Here is a 15,784-nt window from a genome sequence, read left to right as displayed (position 1 = left end):
CATATTTTAATTTAATTTTATCAGGTTAGACGTATTCATTAAGAAAATGTTTACCAAGGTCATAAATCAACTGATAGGCGCAGTTAATTACCACATTTTTAAGAAATTGATTAGATGCCCCCTGCTGGCTGTTTAAAAAACTTCAGGTTCACAGTACGTCCATAACGGGGCTTCATTTTTCAGCGGCTGCTTCCATCTTATTTACAATCTACAGGTGAACCCTACCAGTAGCTTTCCGTTTTGAGCTGAATCTGTGCAGTAGATGTTGTCTTATCTGATATTTCTTCTTTCACACCGACTGACGTGTTTTAAATCATGTGACTCTGCAGGGAGTGCACCAACCTGGAGATCCAGGTGGACATTGAGACCAAACCCAGCCATCTCTGCCTGACCAGCGAAGAGGACTTAACCCCGCATCCGGGCTGTGCTGCCATGGCGACCGCCTCAGGAGGGGAGGAGCCTCAGGACTGCAGCTCCAGAAGGGGCGGGGCGTTGTCTGGCTCAGCACTGGGGCTGTCACCAGGAACGTCAATCAGGGAGGGGCTCAGAGACGTCACCCTGGCTCAGCCGGAGAGCATCCGCAGCGACCTGGAGATGTCAGACACTCAGTCAGACGACATCGCAGAGCTGACGTCGGACGACTGCGACTCTCCTCACCCGAAAAGCTGTCACCCGGCGGCCGGCCAGCAGCCTCAGCCCCCCTCGTGCCGAGCTGTGAACCCCTCCACCGAAGGCCTTCACTGTCCTGCAGACAGCAACGTCATCCTCTACGTCTGAGAGAAAAGCAGCTCTCAGGATTGCACAGAAACAACCCCGAACATTTACATTTAAACTTGTCACAGCTTTTTTTTTTTCCTCGTGTCATCTCTCGTTTGCTGCTTTTGCGACTCACAGACACCGTCTTAAACACAGACAGCATCTGTTTACGTTGGTCTGTCTGTCTTCTCTTTCTACCTGCCAATCTACTCTCTGAGCAAATTGTCAGGGTTCTACCTCTGAGATTTATAAGATGATGATTTATGTTTACTCCTTGGTGCAAAATGCCTTGGCTACTTAAGCAAAAAAAAGAAAAAAGGAAAAAAAAAGAGAGAGCAAGAAAAAAAAACAAGAGGTACAAATTTTCCACGGGAACTGAAATTATGAAATACGGTGAAACGTCACCAAGCACAGCAGAGAGATGGTGATTGCTGGGAAAGCAGAGGAGGCTTGCCGAGGATGAGGAGGGTGTTTTTAAAAACGTGTGAATGAATGTGGACTTCGTACTCAGTTATTGTGGCTTTATTTTGACAGTTTTCCTCTATTTATATTCGGACGACCTTGAAATTGTATTATTTGCGGTGTGCATGAGTCTGCATGAGCCATTCCTTGTGTGGACGGTTGTAAAAGGGCGGCAAGTTTCTGTTACACTTGTGAAAGTTAAAGTTTACTTTGGAGGATGAAGCTGCACTTGAATCTCGCTTTCACTGCACAGAGGAGGAGAGGGAGGAGGAGGAGGAGGAGAATGGACATAGAGATTAAAAAAAATAAAAAATAAGGGTCACTGCTACAGAAGTAAACGACAGAGTTCTGACAATGCCATGACAGATCCTGGAAGTACTGTGAAAAGCACGGCGAGAAAAAAAAGACAGCCCAGTGTGAAGGTTTGTCTGCTTTCCACAAATCAGCACTAAACAAGCATTGAACATTTCATGAATAAAGCTCTGTGAAGCTTTTTTATAGGCAGGAATGTATCGTAAAAATGGAAAAACAAAAAAGTCCTGCTGGTTTCCTTTTTTTTTCAGTTACATTTATTTATAACCTACATTAATGCAGAAAGCGATACAGTTGCTTCCAGGCTGCCTATTCAATGATCAGTTGTCTCTATTACACATGCTAATGCGGCGAAGCAATTCCAGCTAACATTCTGCTAGCAGCTAGCTAACAGCAGAACGCCACGGCGTCAAAGCTGGCACAAAATAATATGAACTTTTTTGGGGGGTTTTTTACCTAAAAAGGATTAAATAACTTTATTAATCGGTAAGACTTCACCTTCACTTCACTTCAGACACTTGACCTGAAAAGGCGTTCTCCTGTCGCTGTCAGAACTCTGTCACCGTGTGGTTCTGAGGTATGTCACATGACCAAGTTAGTGTTTTACAATTGGCTGTCTGCCTGCCTTATCGACACTCGCTGACCAACACAACAGCACACACCCGTTTGGGAGGTTTTGGTTTCTGACGTGTTAACTGGCTGTCGGGCCCACTTGAATGTTGTGTGTTGTGCGTCTGTGTGAATGAACTCCCGATGAATGTATATGTGCGTCCCACTTTTATTTTATTTTATTTTTTTGAATGAGCACTTGTGCACTTTATCTGAATTATTGTATTTATCTTTTCTTTTTTTTTGCTATTCATCATCTGTTGCGATAAAGTGAGTTTACTTCAGTCTGTGGTACAACCAAAATAAATCACCTACCAGAGGGCCTTTTATGTTGGATGTAACTAAAGAAGAGTTTGGCTCCAAAAAAAAAACAAAAAAAATATATTCATTGTCATATTTGTCATTCAGTATTTTTAACTTCAATGACATTTAAGGTGTTTTTAATCAATTTTGTGATGAAAATACTGTAATTTTTTTGTTTCTTTTTTTTATATTCTGTAATTTATGTTGTTCTAATCATTCATACAAGTCATTGTGACTTTTGGAGCCAAACACTTTAAATACTGATGCCGATAAGCTTTTCTTAATCATAGCTTGACTTGTTTCTTAGCTTTGTATCACCTCTGTGCTTCTGTTTTCTAAACAAAAGAAGAAAAAAAAGAAAGAAAAACAAAAGGTTTCCCCATCAGGTTTTTCCTTGAACCTGTGAGGAATCAACCCGGGAGCCTTTTTCATCTCAGAGTAGCTTTATGGATTTAGCTGCTTATGTGATTTGGCAGTGCTTTGTTTGGTCTACACTTATCACTAGTTTTTGCCTGCCTGCCTCTGAGAAACCACATGAATGTACCACGGATGGAAACCCCAACTTCCTGAAAGAGTCTAAATGAGTGTTAAAGGATGGATATAGGTGGTCCTGATCTTATTTGAAAGGGTTAGCATTTATAGATAGCAATATTTACGTGTTATTATACTGTTTGTGTATTTCCTGTCACTGTTAAAAGCCCCGAAATTGTGTGGGGATGGACATGCAGGACTGTGAAAGACAACTTGTGGACCTTTGGGGACAAAATAAATAAACACAAACTGATGTTGCACCAATGCAGTGACTTGTTGTTGATCTGTTATGAATTAGAATCGATTAGAGCAAATGAACTTATTTTATAAATGTGTCAGACGTGAAATCACTAAAGAACTTTTGTGGCTTTTCTTAAGATTTACATATCAGACATAATAAAATATCATCTGATCCTCAGCAGGTCTTAAAATCATTAAATACAACTTCAAACAAGCAACACATGACATATTATATCCTGTCATTATTTATTTTATAAATTAAGCCAAAATGCAGAAACAGTGTGCAAATAAGCTCATGCTTGCTGCTACCATGTGACTAAGATAAGTACCCAGGTGCTGCTATTCAAATGCACTTGACTCTCTAACTTTGTCTCTGATATACTTGTTTCTAATCCTGTCCATTCTGATCAAGCCAACTATAATTTCACCATCTTCAGCTCTGGCACCTTGAGCTCCCCATCCTGCCTTTATATTGTCCAAATCGTAAATCGGGGATGTCAAATATAAGGCCCGGGGGCCAAACTCGGCCTGACGAAGACTCCAATCTGACCCACTGGACGGCTTTGAAAATTGTAAAGGAGGGCAGATTTCAGCCTTTATTTTAAGTTTTACAGCTTTTCTTGTTGATAAGGAGACGTAACCCACGCCCATTCCTACTACACTAAAGTAATTAAGCAACAGATCATTATCGGCTATAAAAAGTTCTGTTTTCCCACAATGAGTCCAAAGTTTCAAAAACGAGGAAATCTTCTGTGTATTTCCAGAAACTATAATTATAATTAAAGTGCAATCTGGGCAATGAGCTCCCATAACTATTTCTGTCATTTTATGCATTTATTTCTTACAATTTAAGCCTAAAGAGCTGTGCTGACACATTTATTTCATTTACCATATTTCTTTATTATGTAGAAAAACTAAGAAATACTGTTATACAGTTGTGTGGGGTTTTTTTCTCATATTAAGATAGCTCAGCTAATTCTCTAGTTAAACTTGCTTTTACTGACAGAAAGTTCAGTTTCACTGGTACGACCCACTTGGGCTGTAAGTTTGACGTCCCTGCTGTACATCACAGCAGGTCTCCCTCCCTTGAACCTTTGCTTTCACTCTTGCAGCTGTCTTTCTGTACAAATCACCCCTGAGACTCATCTCCATCGACTCCACCCTACACTTTCTTCTTCATCTCTCTTGTGCATTATTGGTTGCTTTGGATGATTGACCCCAGGTATTTAAACTCATCTACCTTCATCTACTCATTCTCCTTGCATCTCCTGTTATATCTGTCTTCCTCTCATTCATAGACACGTATGCTGTCTTGCTTCTAATGGCTTTCACTGTTCTTCTTCTCTCCAGAGCAAACCTCCACCTCTCCAGGCTCTCTTCCACCTGCTCCCTATTCTCAGTCCACGGTGCCTCCTGCCTGATCTTATCTGTCAGCCTGTCCCTCACCACTGCAAACCAAAATCTCACCCCCACCTTGAACTCATCTATAACTCTTACCACTCACCTGACCACTGTCTCACTGTCCTCATTCACATCCTGCACCAGCCTCACATATTTCTCTGCCACTCCTTACTTCCTTATGCAGCTTCATTCTCTCTTGTAACCCTATCATATGCTTTATCTAGAGCCACAGAGAAACAGTGTAACTTCTCATAATCTTCTCTATACTTCTCTCAAAAGCAACATTGCATTAGGATTATTATCTTTATTATACTTTATCATGTGCTAATATTATACTTTATCAAATTCATCGAATTTATTCTGAAAAATCGCTAAACTTGCTGATTCAACACAGCTTTGTTAAATTGCTAACTAAAATGTAACTGTACTTTTGAGGCCACACCAGCAGATGGCAGTGGTGCAAAAGAAGGGCAGATGTGTTTCCACCCCAGTCGATCACTTTACGGCAGTGTTTTTGTTCAGCAGCCGTAAAGCGGGGCGTGCAGAGTCGGAGGAAGGTTAAAACGCCTCGAAGAAAACACGGTAAATACAAACATTTAACGAGAATTAGCGACACGTAAGCAGGCTGTGGACGTGTTTGCTACATCGCAGATTTTATATGAAGTTTGAAAATTGCGTTAGTGCGCAAATATTGTGAAATAAACGCGGCCTGTGATTAGCATGGCTGGCTGTCATTGAAGGATAATTTCAACAGCAGTTTATATTCACAAAATGTGACGGATTCACTTCAACAGCCAGAACTACTTCATACATTTGTTATCGTTAATTACAGATACGAAGATTTTAATTTATTTTATTTTTTAATATTTTTAAAATATGAAGTTATAATCGTTCGTTTGTCGTTCACTAACAGTCCAGATTTTTTCCATGGCTCTGTGGAGATGTAAGGATGATTAGTCTGCTTGTAGTGTAGGCAGTGAGTCTGAGCTGCTTTACTCAGCAAAAGTCTGTTTATTTTCCTGTAGTTTATTAAACCAGATTTTTTTAAAAAGTTTGAGCCACACTACATTTATAATTTTAAGGTGGGCAGGGTGGAGTGACTGGAGATGAATGTCGGGGGTGATTTGTGATAGAAAGAGTGAAGAGGACCGTTTGCAAGATGTAGTGAGACCTGCTGTGTGTGACTTGAAGATGGTGACAGGTGGTCGAGTTGAAGATGTTAAGTTTAGAAATGAGTACATCAGAGGGACAGATCAGTTTGATCAGTCTGGACAGAGAAGCAAGGCTGAGATGGTTTGGGCATGTGCAGAGAAGAGACACTGGATTTATTGGTCAAAGAATGTTGAAAATGGCGCTCCCAGGCAGGAAGAGAAGACATGTAGAGGAGGTTGCTAGAGGTAGGGTGAGAGAGAGAGATAATCCACTGTTTAAAACTTGACGAAACACTAAAAGTTAAGTAGACAGCTTTTTATTTTGATGTTGTTGATATAGAAATAAAAATTCTCAAATTACTTGAATTACTGTCCTCCTTTAAATGGGGCTGTACTTCATGGTAGTGCTCTTATAGTGGCAGATGTTTAAAGACTACAGTGGCCAGAAGAAGTTTTTTTTGATTGTTCTTCTGCTTTTTATTATTTCTTGTGTAGAGAAAAAAAAATACATTTCAGAATGTCTTGAACTACATTTAAAAACTCATGAGTGCTCAGTTTTTATTAAAATCCTTACTTCTGCCTTTATAGATATAAAATACTGTAGATCCAAGTACCTGTATACTTATACTGATATAAGCTAATTAGTGATTACAGTTACTGATATGTATAGAGTTCTGTTAGACCAGCTTACAAATTCCAGTTTTAATTTGTTAAGTTTCATTTTATATTAAAAACTTAAAATTTGCCCTGTCCTGCCTCACTTTAATCACTTTCGGTCCTGTGCCTTTCCTCGTTCAGCATCATGCCGTTCGTGGACCTGCAGTCGCGGCTCGGTATCAACTTGGACCGCTGGCTGCTGCTGCAGAGCGGAGAGCAGCCCAACAAGCGGGCGGCACGCTGCCACGCCTTCGAGAAGGAGTGGATCGAATGTTCTCATGGCATCGGGCAGACCCGTGCCAAGAAGGAGTGCCAGCTGGAGTTTGAGGACTTCTACGAGTGCATGCACAGGCAGAAGACGGTAATCTGACTCCTCATACTCGACTGCTTCTGTACAAATTGCACTGGTTTAAATAATGGCTGCTGTATTATCAGAAATAACAGTTAGATACTAAATTAATCTAATTTTAGAGGATAGTTGTAATGAGCTAGAACTGTAAGTTATGTCTAGTTCCATTAAGAGGATGAATCTTCTCTCAAACTGTTAAAAATTAACACATCACCCGATCTCACCTCCTCCACACCACACTTAGCATGACAGCCCATGTGTTGTTGGAACAGAGCTCTTTCACTGCAGTTTATCTGTATATTGGGGGGAAAAAAATCAATGTGCTGTTAGTCAATTATGCTTGCTGTTTTTCAAAATTAGAAATACTAATTTATTTATTTTAACAGCCTCTGTGTGTGCTGCTAACCTGTTTATAGCACACATTTATTCACAGAGCCACCATGAAAACAAGTTCAGACACAAACAAGTGTTTTCATATTTATCGGTTGTAAAACAATTAAATGTGAATGTGTAAGGCAGCATTCAGTATCTTTTGAAAATGATTCGAGTCAGGTTGATACAGCTCCTTATTTAAGAACAGTTCCCATTGATTTCTTCCTCTATGAATATTGCAGCTTTCAGCCATTTAAATAAAACATGAAGTTGCTGATCAACTCCTTGCTATCAAAGTTGCATCAATAAGAACATAATTTCTTCACACTTCCAGCTTTAATTTAAGGGGTTTAACAAAACTATGGCATTAAATGGCTCTCACAGCTCTCACTTTGGATGTTCACGTCAAATCTTTGGTTCAGTCCTGCTTTTATCACTTAAGAAACATTTCCAAACTAAGCCCCATTGTTGCTCGCACTGAACTGGAGATTGTCATTCATGCTTTCATGTCATCAAGACTGGACTGCTGTAATTCACTGTTTACATGTTTAAACAAAATTTCTCTGGAGCGTCTGCAGATTGTTCAAAACGCTGCAGCAAGACTTCTGACCAAAACATCGAAGTACTCACATGTGACACCGTTGCTAATACAGCTGCATTGGCTCCCCGTCGAATTCAGAGTCCACTTAAAGATTCTGGTACTGACTTATAGAGGTCTCTTAAGTCATGTGACCAGGGTCTACTTATCATTCATCATACAAAGCTGAGAACTAAGGGAGACAGAGCTTTTGCCACGGTGGCTCCCAGACTGTGGAACTCTCTCCCACTGAGCATAAGATCTCTGGACTCAGTAGCTTCTTTCAAAAAACAACTAAAAACACATCTTTTTAGAATTGCATTTTGTTAACTGTTGTCTGTTTTGTTTTATACTTTGTTATCCTTGTGTGAAGCACTTTGTGATCTTTCATCTATAGAAAGGTGCCATATAAATAAAGTTTTACTTACTTAATTCAACAAACCAGCCTATTTTGTCTCAGTATTTGACATGTTGGCATCTCTGTTAACCTTTGTAGCATTAAATGACTTGATTCTCATGCAGAGTTTGAATAATAAGAAAACTATTTAAAAAAGTGAAAGAAAAACTAGTGTCCATGTCAAATCTGCAAAGTAGTGTAGTTAAACTGAAGTCAGCATGTCTGACAGAGTGGAGGAGTCAGCAGAGGACAGACTGACAGCTTTGGGTGGAAGTGCAGCAGCAGCACAAAGTTCAGACTCTTGCTCTTTGCTTGTTAGCCATGTGTCATCATTTGAAAACATGACGGAGCAGGACGAAGTGCTGATTCAAGATGCATGTCAGCTTCGGCCTGAAGGTTTCACGTCAGATTTGCTTCCACTGAGGACATGTTTTAAAGATTACCTGTGCAGGATCTTTATGCCAAATTTTAACATCAGCATTCATTAAAACAGGCCGTTTGAGATGTTAGAACATCACTCAGAGGAATGCCTGCATCTCTGCTGAGTGCATGTGGACAGGAAGCTGCTGCTTTTACAGAACCGTGGTCGGGACTGTAGAGCCAGTGGAGCTAAAGCTTGTGGTGTTTAACAGTGACACATGGTGCAAGGAGTAAAAGATGGTGGCAGAAGAACTATATTTTTTTACTTGGAACTGAAAGGTGACACAGAATACCCTTTATTTTGTATTCCTGTTATATCTCTCTCTCTCTTCTCCCCATCTTCCCTGCAGCACGAAAGGCTGTATGCCATCCGTCAGCAGCGTGACAAGCTGATTAAGGAGGGGAAATACACACCGCCGAGCCACCACACAGGCAAGGCTGAACAGACTCCATGAAGGAACATCCAGCTGTCCGCAGTTCTGTTCTTGTGTATAGCCAATCAGATATCGCTTATTTCCTGTTCACCTGTACAAGTTTGCAAATAAATGTTATCACCTACAGTCGTCATCTTCTCATTTCCTGTTATCTTCCTTATAGTATTCTGAAATTTACACTATATATATATATATATATATATATAAGGGTGTTTGAGGAGATGGATTCATCTTATTTCTCATCATAATTCATTTGCAGTTTTAAATTTATTGGCTCTATTTACAGGCTCACAAAAAATGTACATTCTCAGTACTTTGTATTAAGAAAAAAGCAAGTCAAGTAAACTGACATTGTTATGCATTTGCTTGATTTTAGCAAGATATTCAAACACAAAACAACAGCAAACAAAAAAAGACTAGAATTTGAAGTACTTTTACTTCACTTGAGTATTTCTATTTTACACTAATAGAGCATCTATTATTACTATATGGAATAGCTCCTTTGCAAAACTCACACAAGCAAAGTGACTTAAAAACTCATTGCCAGCTGGTTAAGATTAATGAAACAACACTAAATGCTCCTAAAACATTTGAATGCAGCACAGTTTTCTATTATTGTAAAATTACATAGCACATAAAACAGCCCTTGCAGTTCTGTGTTTTTACATTGCAGTTTGCCTACTTAGAGGAGGTATATGATCTCTTCAATGACTTCTGGGTCTGCTCCCAGTTGAGCGTTCCTCAAAAACCTCCAGGAAGTTATCAGACTTAATGGTTTGAAATGTGCACGTATAACAGCTGGTTTATCCTTCATCTTTTGTTATTGTAATTTTCCAAAGTGCTCTGTGTGTTCAACCCTTAAACCCTAATGTTGAGCTGAATATTGGTTAAATCAGAATTTAATGTTTGCTTTAAAAGTCAGGCCTGTGAGTGATGTATTGAACTAAACGAACAGTTGTTGAATTTAATATCCTCACCACAGCTGCTTTATTGACTTCTATGAAATGATTTACTGCCCTTCCAGCTGTTGTAGTCAGCAGTCTGCTCTGCGGTGTCTCAGCTATAAGTGAAAGTTAAAGTGCAGTCTATTTTCTTAACCCACTGACCTAATTTTAGTAAAGTGTACTGTGGATCAGTGAGTGAGTGCTCCCGAGGGACAGCTCAACCACCCTGATGAGAGATAGATCTGAATGGATGCTCCCTGACATCCTCAAGTCAATAAGCAGCCTTTAAATCAGACTGATGGGGTTAGGAGGCTTCATGAGCCACCACAAGATGGAGCAGGAGCACAGATAAAACCCTCAGGTTCCTCCTCAAATTTTACACCCAGGCACGTCTTCTTCAACCCACTCGAGTTTCATGGCTGCATTTATGGTAATTCTTTGTTTATTCGTCCTCTGGTTCTTTTATACATGCAAAGACTCCACCATGAGATTTAATTATATGCATCCCTGTAGCCACCAGTGAGGACACAGAGGGCAGATCCTCTGCAAAATTAATGGAAATGTGGTGGCGGGTTCATGACATGGAGATGAGTTTATGCTACATTATATTTGTATGTTTTATTGCACACTGATTCTCAGATTTGTATACCAAAGCTGAGTGAGTTTAGTTTACCTGTGATCTGCCTATATTCCTGACATCAGGTCTTGTTTGAGCATTAGTTGTAAATACAGGCTTATATATTCAAAGCTCTTTATTGTTACATACATTGTTTTCAAGGTTATTTGAAGGTCAAACATGGTCGATTTTTATTGCAACAGAAAGAAATGTGACTTGTCACAATGATTGCTTGATACCTTCTGTATCCCTCTATCTTTTTGTTTCAGCTAAGTCCCCATAGTGTTAAAGTCTCACCAACCTCCTCTGAGGTTTTGACTGTTTGTCCTCACGTGTGGGTGAATATGTTTTTCCATGAGGACTGAGTCACACACTCTGAAAGCAGCTGGTCCCACTGTTTTCCAGTTCAAATCCAGATTGGCCTTATTAAACTGGAAATTAAAGATAATCCCACCTGCGCTGCAATAGATTTCCAGAAATTATTTATGCCTCCCATTATCACAACATTACAGCTGTAAACAAAGTTTTACACAATGTAACGATGATCAGTTCAGCATTGGTCAATAATTAACTGAAAGTGAAAGAATCTTGAGATCAGTGAACTTTACACTTTGTGTAGCTGGTGGTTCATGAGGCCAGACAAAACATTAAACCGCGCTGTTTGGTGAAACCAGTAGCAGTGCAGATAATCCAGCTGTGCTTCTCCTTCTGTGACCGGGCTGATCAGCTGTGACGGAGACAGGGCGAGAGCTGGGATTATCCTGCAGCAGTGGCTGGACAACCCAACCTGCCATGCATCCAGGTATTTCACTGGTACCGATTTAACCCAATGTCTTATCAGCCTGAGTACCAAATACACTGATACCTTAAAAAACATCATTTTTACTTACTGCACTGAACATTACCACTACAGTTTGGTCAGTATGCTCCTTAATGAAACCCACACATATCACCCCACTTCAGACTTTAGCTTTTATCATCAAGTGTAACCTGACGGTCAGTTTAGTCAAAGGAGAAGTATGAAACAGAGCCCAGACCAGAGTGGTAAAGACTTCCACAGAGCAATTTAAAAAGAGTAGCTGTGCTGAACATGATCCAGAGCTGCATGAGAAGATGATCTTGAAAGGGAGGATGGTGACATCTAAATCAGGTGAAGACTAATTTGTTTTACAGGCCTTTTCCTGGAGCCTTTTTGTGTTTTTCTCAAGGCAAAATGGAGCATGATAGTGAATGGCAACCCCAAATCAGTGAGCTAAAAGACATGAAAATGGCCACATGGGGCCAAAGTGATAACTGCATGAATCTGTGTTGATCTTATGTGGTTTCATATCAGAGATACCTTCATATAGTCCCTTTTTTCTCTTTTATTTAATTAGATTATATATGTTTAGATACAGACGGTGAAGTCCGGTCTGTTCCAGGAGTCCAGTTTACTCCTAAATGAGTAATGCGGGACTCTAGCGTCCTCTCAGACAGTAAAGGATCTCCTCCCAGAAGACTGGGAGCGGCACCCCAAACTCTCCCTCTGCTTTCCACTGCGCTCCCTTCTTCCAGCTGTAATCAATTGCTTTTTAAGATACTCCCTGCCTTCCTCCAGCTGTTTGGAGAAGGGGGAGGAGGAGTGGCCATGGTAGAATGGAGGGATTATAAAATCCCAGATTAATACGATCGCATGTGGCGTAAAAGCGCGGACCAGATCAAGCGCTGCTTCTTTTACATAATCCCGAAATGTATGAATGGAGCAAATAGACCACCGTGAACGCCCGTGGTTTCCCTATTCTCTACGATTTAAGAGAAAGTGTGTGTGTGTGTGTGTGTGTGTGTGTGTGTGTGTGTGTGTGTGTGTGTGAGTCAGTGAATGTGTGTGCGCGCGTCTCGCTCCGGGTTTGGCGGTGCTGCTGAGCCACAGATGACGCAGGAGTACACCCGAAATCTCAATTTCCGCGACACTTACACACTCAGTAGTCATGGGTTAAGTATCGTGGCCGTGAAAACAGCCTATTGACCAGAAAAGAGAGATAGTGTGTGTGTGAAAGCGGACCGGGAGAGGAGGGCTGGTGGGGGGTTGCTGAAGGCGAGAGGAGCAGAGAGAGAGAGAGAAGCAGAGACTGAGAGAGGGGGAAAGGAGGAGGAATAGGACAGCCATTACCATTCAGGATCACGTTGCCCGCTGTCCTCTCCAGCCTCATCCCACCGGCTGCGTGTCGGTTCGGTTTTGGAGCAAAAACCTTGAACACAAAGCCGGAAAACATCCAAGCTTCCATCCACCCGTCTGCCCCCAGGAGGAGAGGGAGCAGCGGCGGCAGCATCCCCGGCCTCCCTCGCGCTGTGCTCGGATTCCTGGACCGCTGCTGCCCCGGGGAAGGTAAGCGGCTCCGGAGCTCATGCAGGCAGCCTGCTCGTGTCTGTGCTTCACACTCTCCCGTGTGCGTTCAAACCATCGTGATCATGTGTTTTCACGAGCTGTCAGGCCCGCTGCTGTTATGGAGTGTTTACAGGAACAAAACACCGATTCTTATCAGCTCCAAACGGATCGCTGTTACTCACTTTAAAAGCAATTTACAGACGTTCAATAAGAACTGCAGACCATAACTCGTGCACAGGTTATAATATATGGATGGAGTTTTTTTTTCCAGACTCAACGTGTTGCTCATTAGCTCTGCGTTTATTGGCGTGATTTCCAGGAGATGCACTGCAAGTTTTAGTTGTTTTTTTAACAGAATAATCTCACACATCCGCCCTGTTTCTAAGCACACTGCTCATGATTTGTGTGCTGAAGGGCTGGGCTGGAAATAACCAGCGGACATTCACTCTGAGAGAGATATAGAGGGGGTTTCTGGGTCGTGAGAAGGCTGCCGTGGCTGTTTCTCCTAATGAGACACTCAGCAGCAGCAGTATGGAAACAGCATTTAGTCAACAGTGCCAACCACAAATGGATAAATGTAATTAGTTGGTGTTATCCAAGCAGCGGCCGTGTGTTGGACAAAGAGCTCCCTGCTTTCCAGCCTTTCAGTGCGCGCACACAGCGTTTGGGCTCCATGTCTGATGTCCATTCATGCAAACACATTCCCCCCTCACAATCAAAGGGAAAGACAGACAGAGAGAGAGCGAGGCAAGCGTGCAACGCTGGTGACACGAAACACCAGCTGCAGCTATATCTCTGTTATATGTGCACCAACACGCGCCCCGTGAGAGGCTGCCATTATTGATCCGTGCAATCCCTGCAGCCAATTATATCCAGAGACGCCCCATCATCACCAGCAGCACCTCCATCTCTACCTGCTGCATGAATCCCAGTGGGCTCTATAACTGCAGGCTGTCTGTCTGTCTGGAAAATACTGGATATAATGTGCAAGGTGCAGCCAGAGGGAGGGAAAAACAGGATTCAAGCAGGAGTCCCCTCCTGCCGCTCAGCACCAGATGGTCAAACATACATCTCCCTCCAGCCTTATGCTGGACATTCAGCTTTCAGACTACTACACTCCTAACACTCTCAACCCTTCATTTCCATTTAAATGGTCGTTTTAAATTGGTTTCTTCCATTTTTTCCTCTGCACTGCCACAGACACGCCTCCTTACTACTGCATGTTACAGTGCAGGAAAGCACCAACGTCTGTGAGGATGGGGATAGAAGACAGGACTGTTATAGTGCGAGATTTGGTTGCTATTTAATTTGCAATGAATTGGGGAATGTCTGGTTATTATAATCAGATCATCCAATTTAGACTAACAGCAGTGGAAGCTGTTGTTGTTTACTGCCATAAACAAGTTAAAAGTGGACATTATAGGCGCCTAGAGCTCAAGGTGACACCTCCAGGTTTTCTGTTTTTGTACATCCAGCAGTTGAAAGCCAAGAGATGCTCAATTTATAATGAAATAACATACACACAAAAGACTAATTAATCCATGCTGGAATATATAAATATATCTAAATTTGCTCATTTTAATATACTAAAAAAAATAAAATAAATAAAAGCAGCAAAATCTGAACATCTGAGACACTGGCAGTCCGTGGATGCTTGGATCTCTCTTTTTCTTCTTTCTTTTTTTTATACCAAACATGTAGTTTCCACCCTGCCTGATTTGCTTCGTTGCAGATTATGGCTTTGGTGTGGACACAAGTCACTTTTTGGCTGATTATAACGTATCTTCTGTATTTTAAAAAGCCTGATGGCGAGGGAAAATGAAGACTTTCCAAGCATATATTATGATCCTTGCCTCATTTCAGAGCTTTAAATCCTTCCTCTTCAAGTGGTTCTGGCTGTTATCAGGCTAGGATTACCCCCGTTCGAGAACCAGTAGGCACGTTATCATTCATTTGGAGTGTAGTGTCCACCTGATGAATGAACCTCATTCACATTTTAGCTTTACTTTAGTCTCCGTCAGCTTCCGAGGGTAAACATCCAGCATTTTATCAGCTATATTTTCCATCCTGGTCACTAGCTTGTTGCCAGTGTGATATTTTTATCTTGGGACTTGTTTGGGAACAAACTGACTTATCCATTTATTCATTCAGCATTGTTTTCATGGTGCTGAAATCGTCCCTCTGCTCTTTGTGAAATTCACGACTGGCACCTCCACCCTCCTGTCTGTCTGTCTGTCTGTCTGGCCAAGACACTCTCTGTTGATTTTCTTCTCCCTGCAGCTCTCTGGTCTGCAAAGAGCATTTTTATCATGAGTGAATAAAGGTGGAACAAAGCCAGAGACATACGGAAACACTAACATTACTTATCGCCACATCCTGGAGCGGTAAACATTGACGAGCGTATATAAGACAGGCATACGATGACATACGATCAGGTTATTCAAATAGGAGATCCTGTTTCTTGTGTCATCCTTGCTCATCTATGCACATACTTTTCTTTCTTTTGTTTAGCTGTCCTTTTTTCACTCTCATGTTGATGGACTCCAGTCCACTCATGCCCAGCCGCTTTGTTGGCAGTCCAGTCCCATTTGTGTATTTATGCATGCATACTTTCGTGTGAGTGTCTGCATGTGTATTAATGTATGTCTGTGTGTGCACGCGTGGGGGAGCTCAGTCTAGCCATTCATTTATCCAGTCAGTCAGTCGTCGGTGTGTTACTCATCATAGCTGGCAGCTGCAGTTTAAGGGGAGGCATTTCTCATTCATTCTTATATTACACTGACTATTTACACTTTTAATAACTGACGTAAGGAACACGGTTTAGATATGCTTATTACATTTATGCATGGGAGGGAAAGAAGTTGCATCACTTACATTGTCCTACCTAT

The 15,784-nt window shown here is 41.5% G+C and overlaps 3 protein-coding genes across 3 annotated transcripts in view; all 3 read left to right on the top strand.

The window, feature by feature from the left end:
* Positions 1-3,238, top strand: part of rnf19b (ring finger protein 19B) — a 41,972-nt gene extending 38,734 nt beyond the window's left edge. The window contains exon 10 of the mRNA XM_005459095.4: positions 330-3,238. Within this exon, the coding sequence (XP_005459152.1) occupies positions 330-777 (448 nt within the window). The 3' untranslated portion in view covers positions 778-3,238. The remainder of the gene's footprint in view (positions 1-329) is intronic.
* A 1,824-nt stretch (positions 3,239-5,062) lies between these two features.
* Positions 5,063-9,097, top strand: ndufs5 (NADH:ubiquinone oxidoreductase subunit S5). Its single transcript, XM_003454599.4, has 3 exons — positions 5,063-5,196; positions 6,564-6,783; positions 8,888-9,097. The coding sequence occupies exons 2-3, from the start codon at positions 6,568-6,570 to the stop codon at positions 8,990-8,992; spliced, it is 321 nt and encodes a 106-aa protein (XP_003454647.1). The 5' UTR covers positions 5,063-5,196; positions 6,564-6,567; the 3' UTR covers positions 8,993-9,097.
* A 3,353-nt stretch (positions 9,098-12,450) lies between these two features.
* macf1a (microtubule actin crosslinking factor 1a) overlaps positions 12,451-15,784 on the top strand; it is a 235,581-nt gene continuing 232,247 nt past the window's right edge. The window contains 1 exon segment of the mRNA XM_025902114.1: positions 12,451-12,896. The gene's annotated coding sequence lies outside the window, so the exon portion shown is untranslated.

This window comes from Oreochromis niloticus, linkage group LG22 (genome assembly GCF_001858045.2).
Source record: "Oreochromis niloticus isolate F11D_XX linkage group LG22, O_niloticus_UMD_NMBU, whole genome shotgun sequence".
Lineage (NCBI taxonomy): Eukaryota > Metazoa > Chordata > Actinopteri > Cichliformes > Cichlidae > Oreochromis > Oreochromis niloticus.
This window is presented reverse-complemented; position numbering and strand designations above follow the sequence as displayed.

What these genes read in the sequence shown, in the direction of transcription:
- ndufs5 (XM_003454599.4), top strand. Translation starts at nt 6,568, where the DNA reads ATGCCGTTCGTGGACCTGCAGTCGCGGCTCGGTATCAACTTGGACCGC. An exon ending in GCATGCACAGGCAGAAGACG is followed by an intron (nt 6,784 to 8,887) that starts GTAATCTGACTC and finishes TCTTCCCTGCAG; the next exon opens with CACGAAAGGCTGTATGCCAT.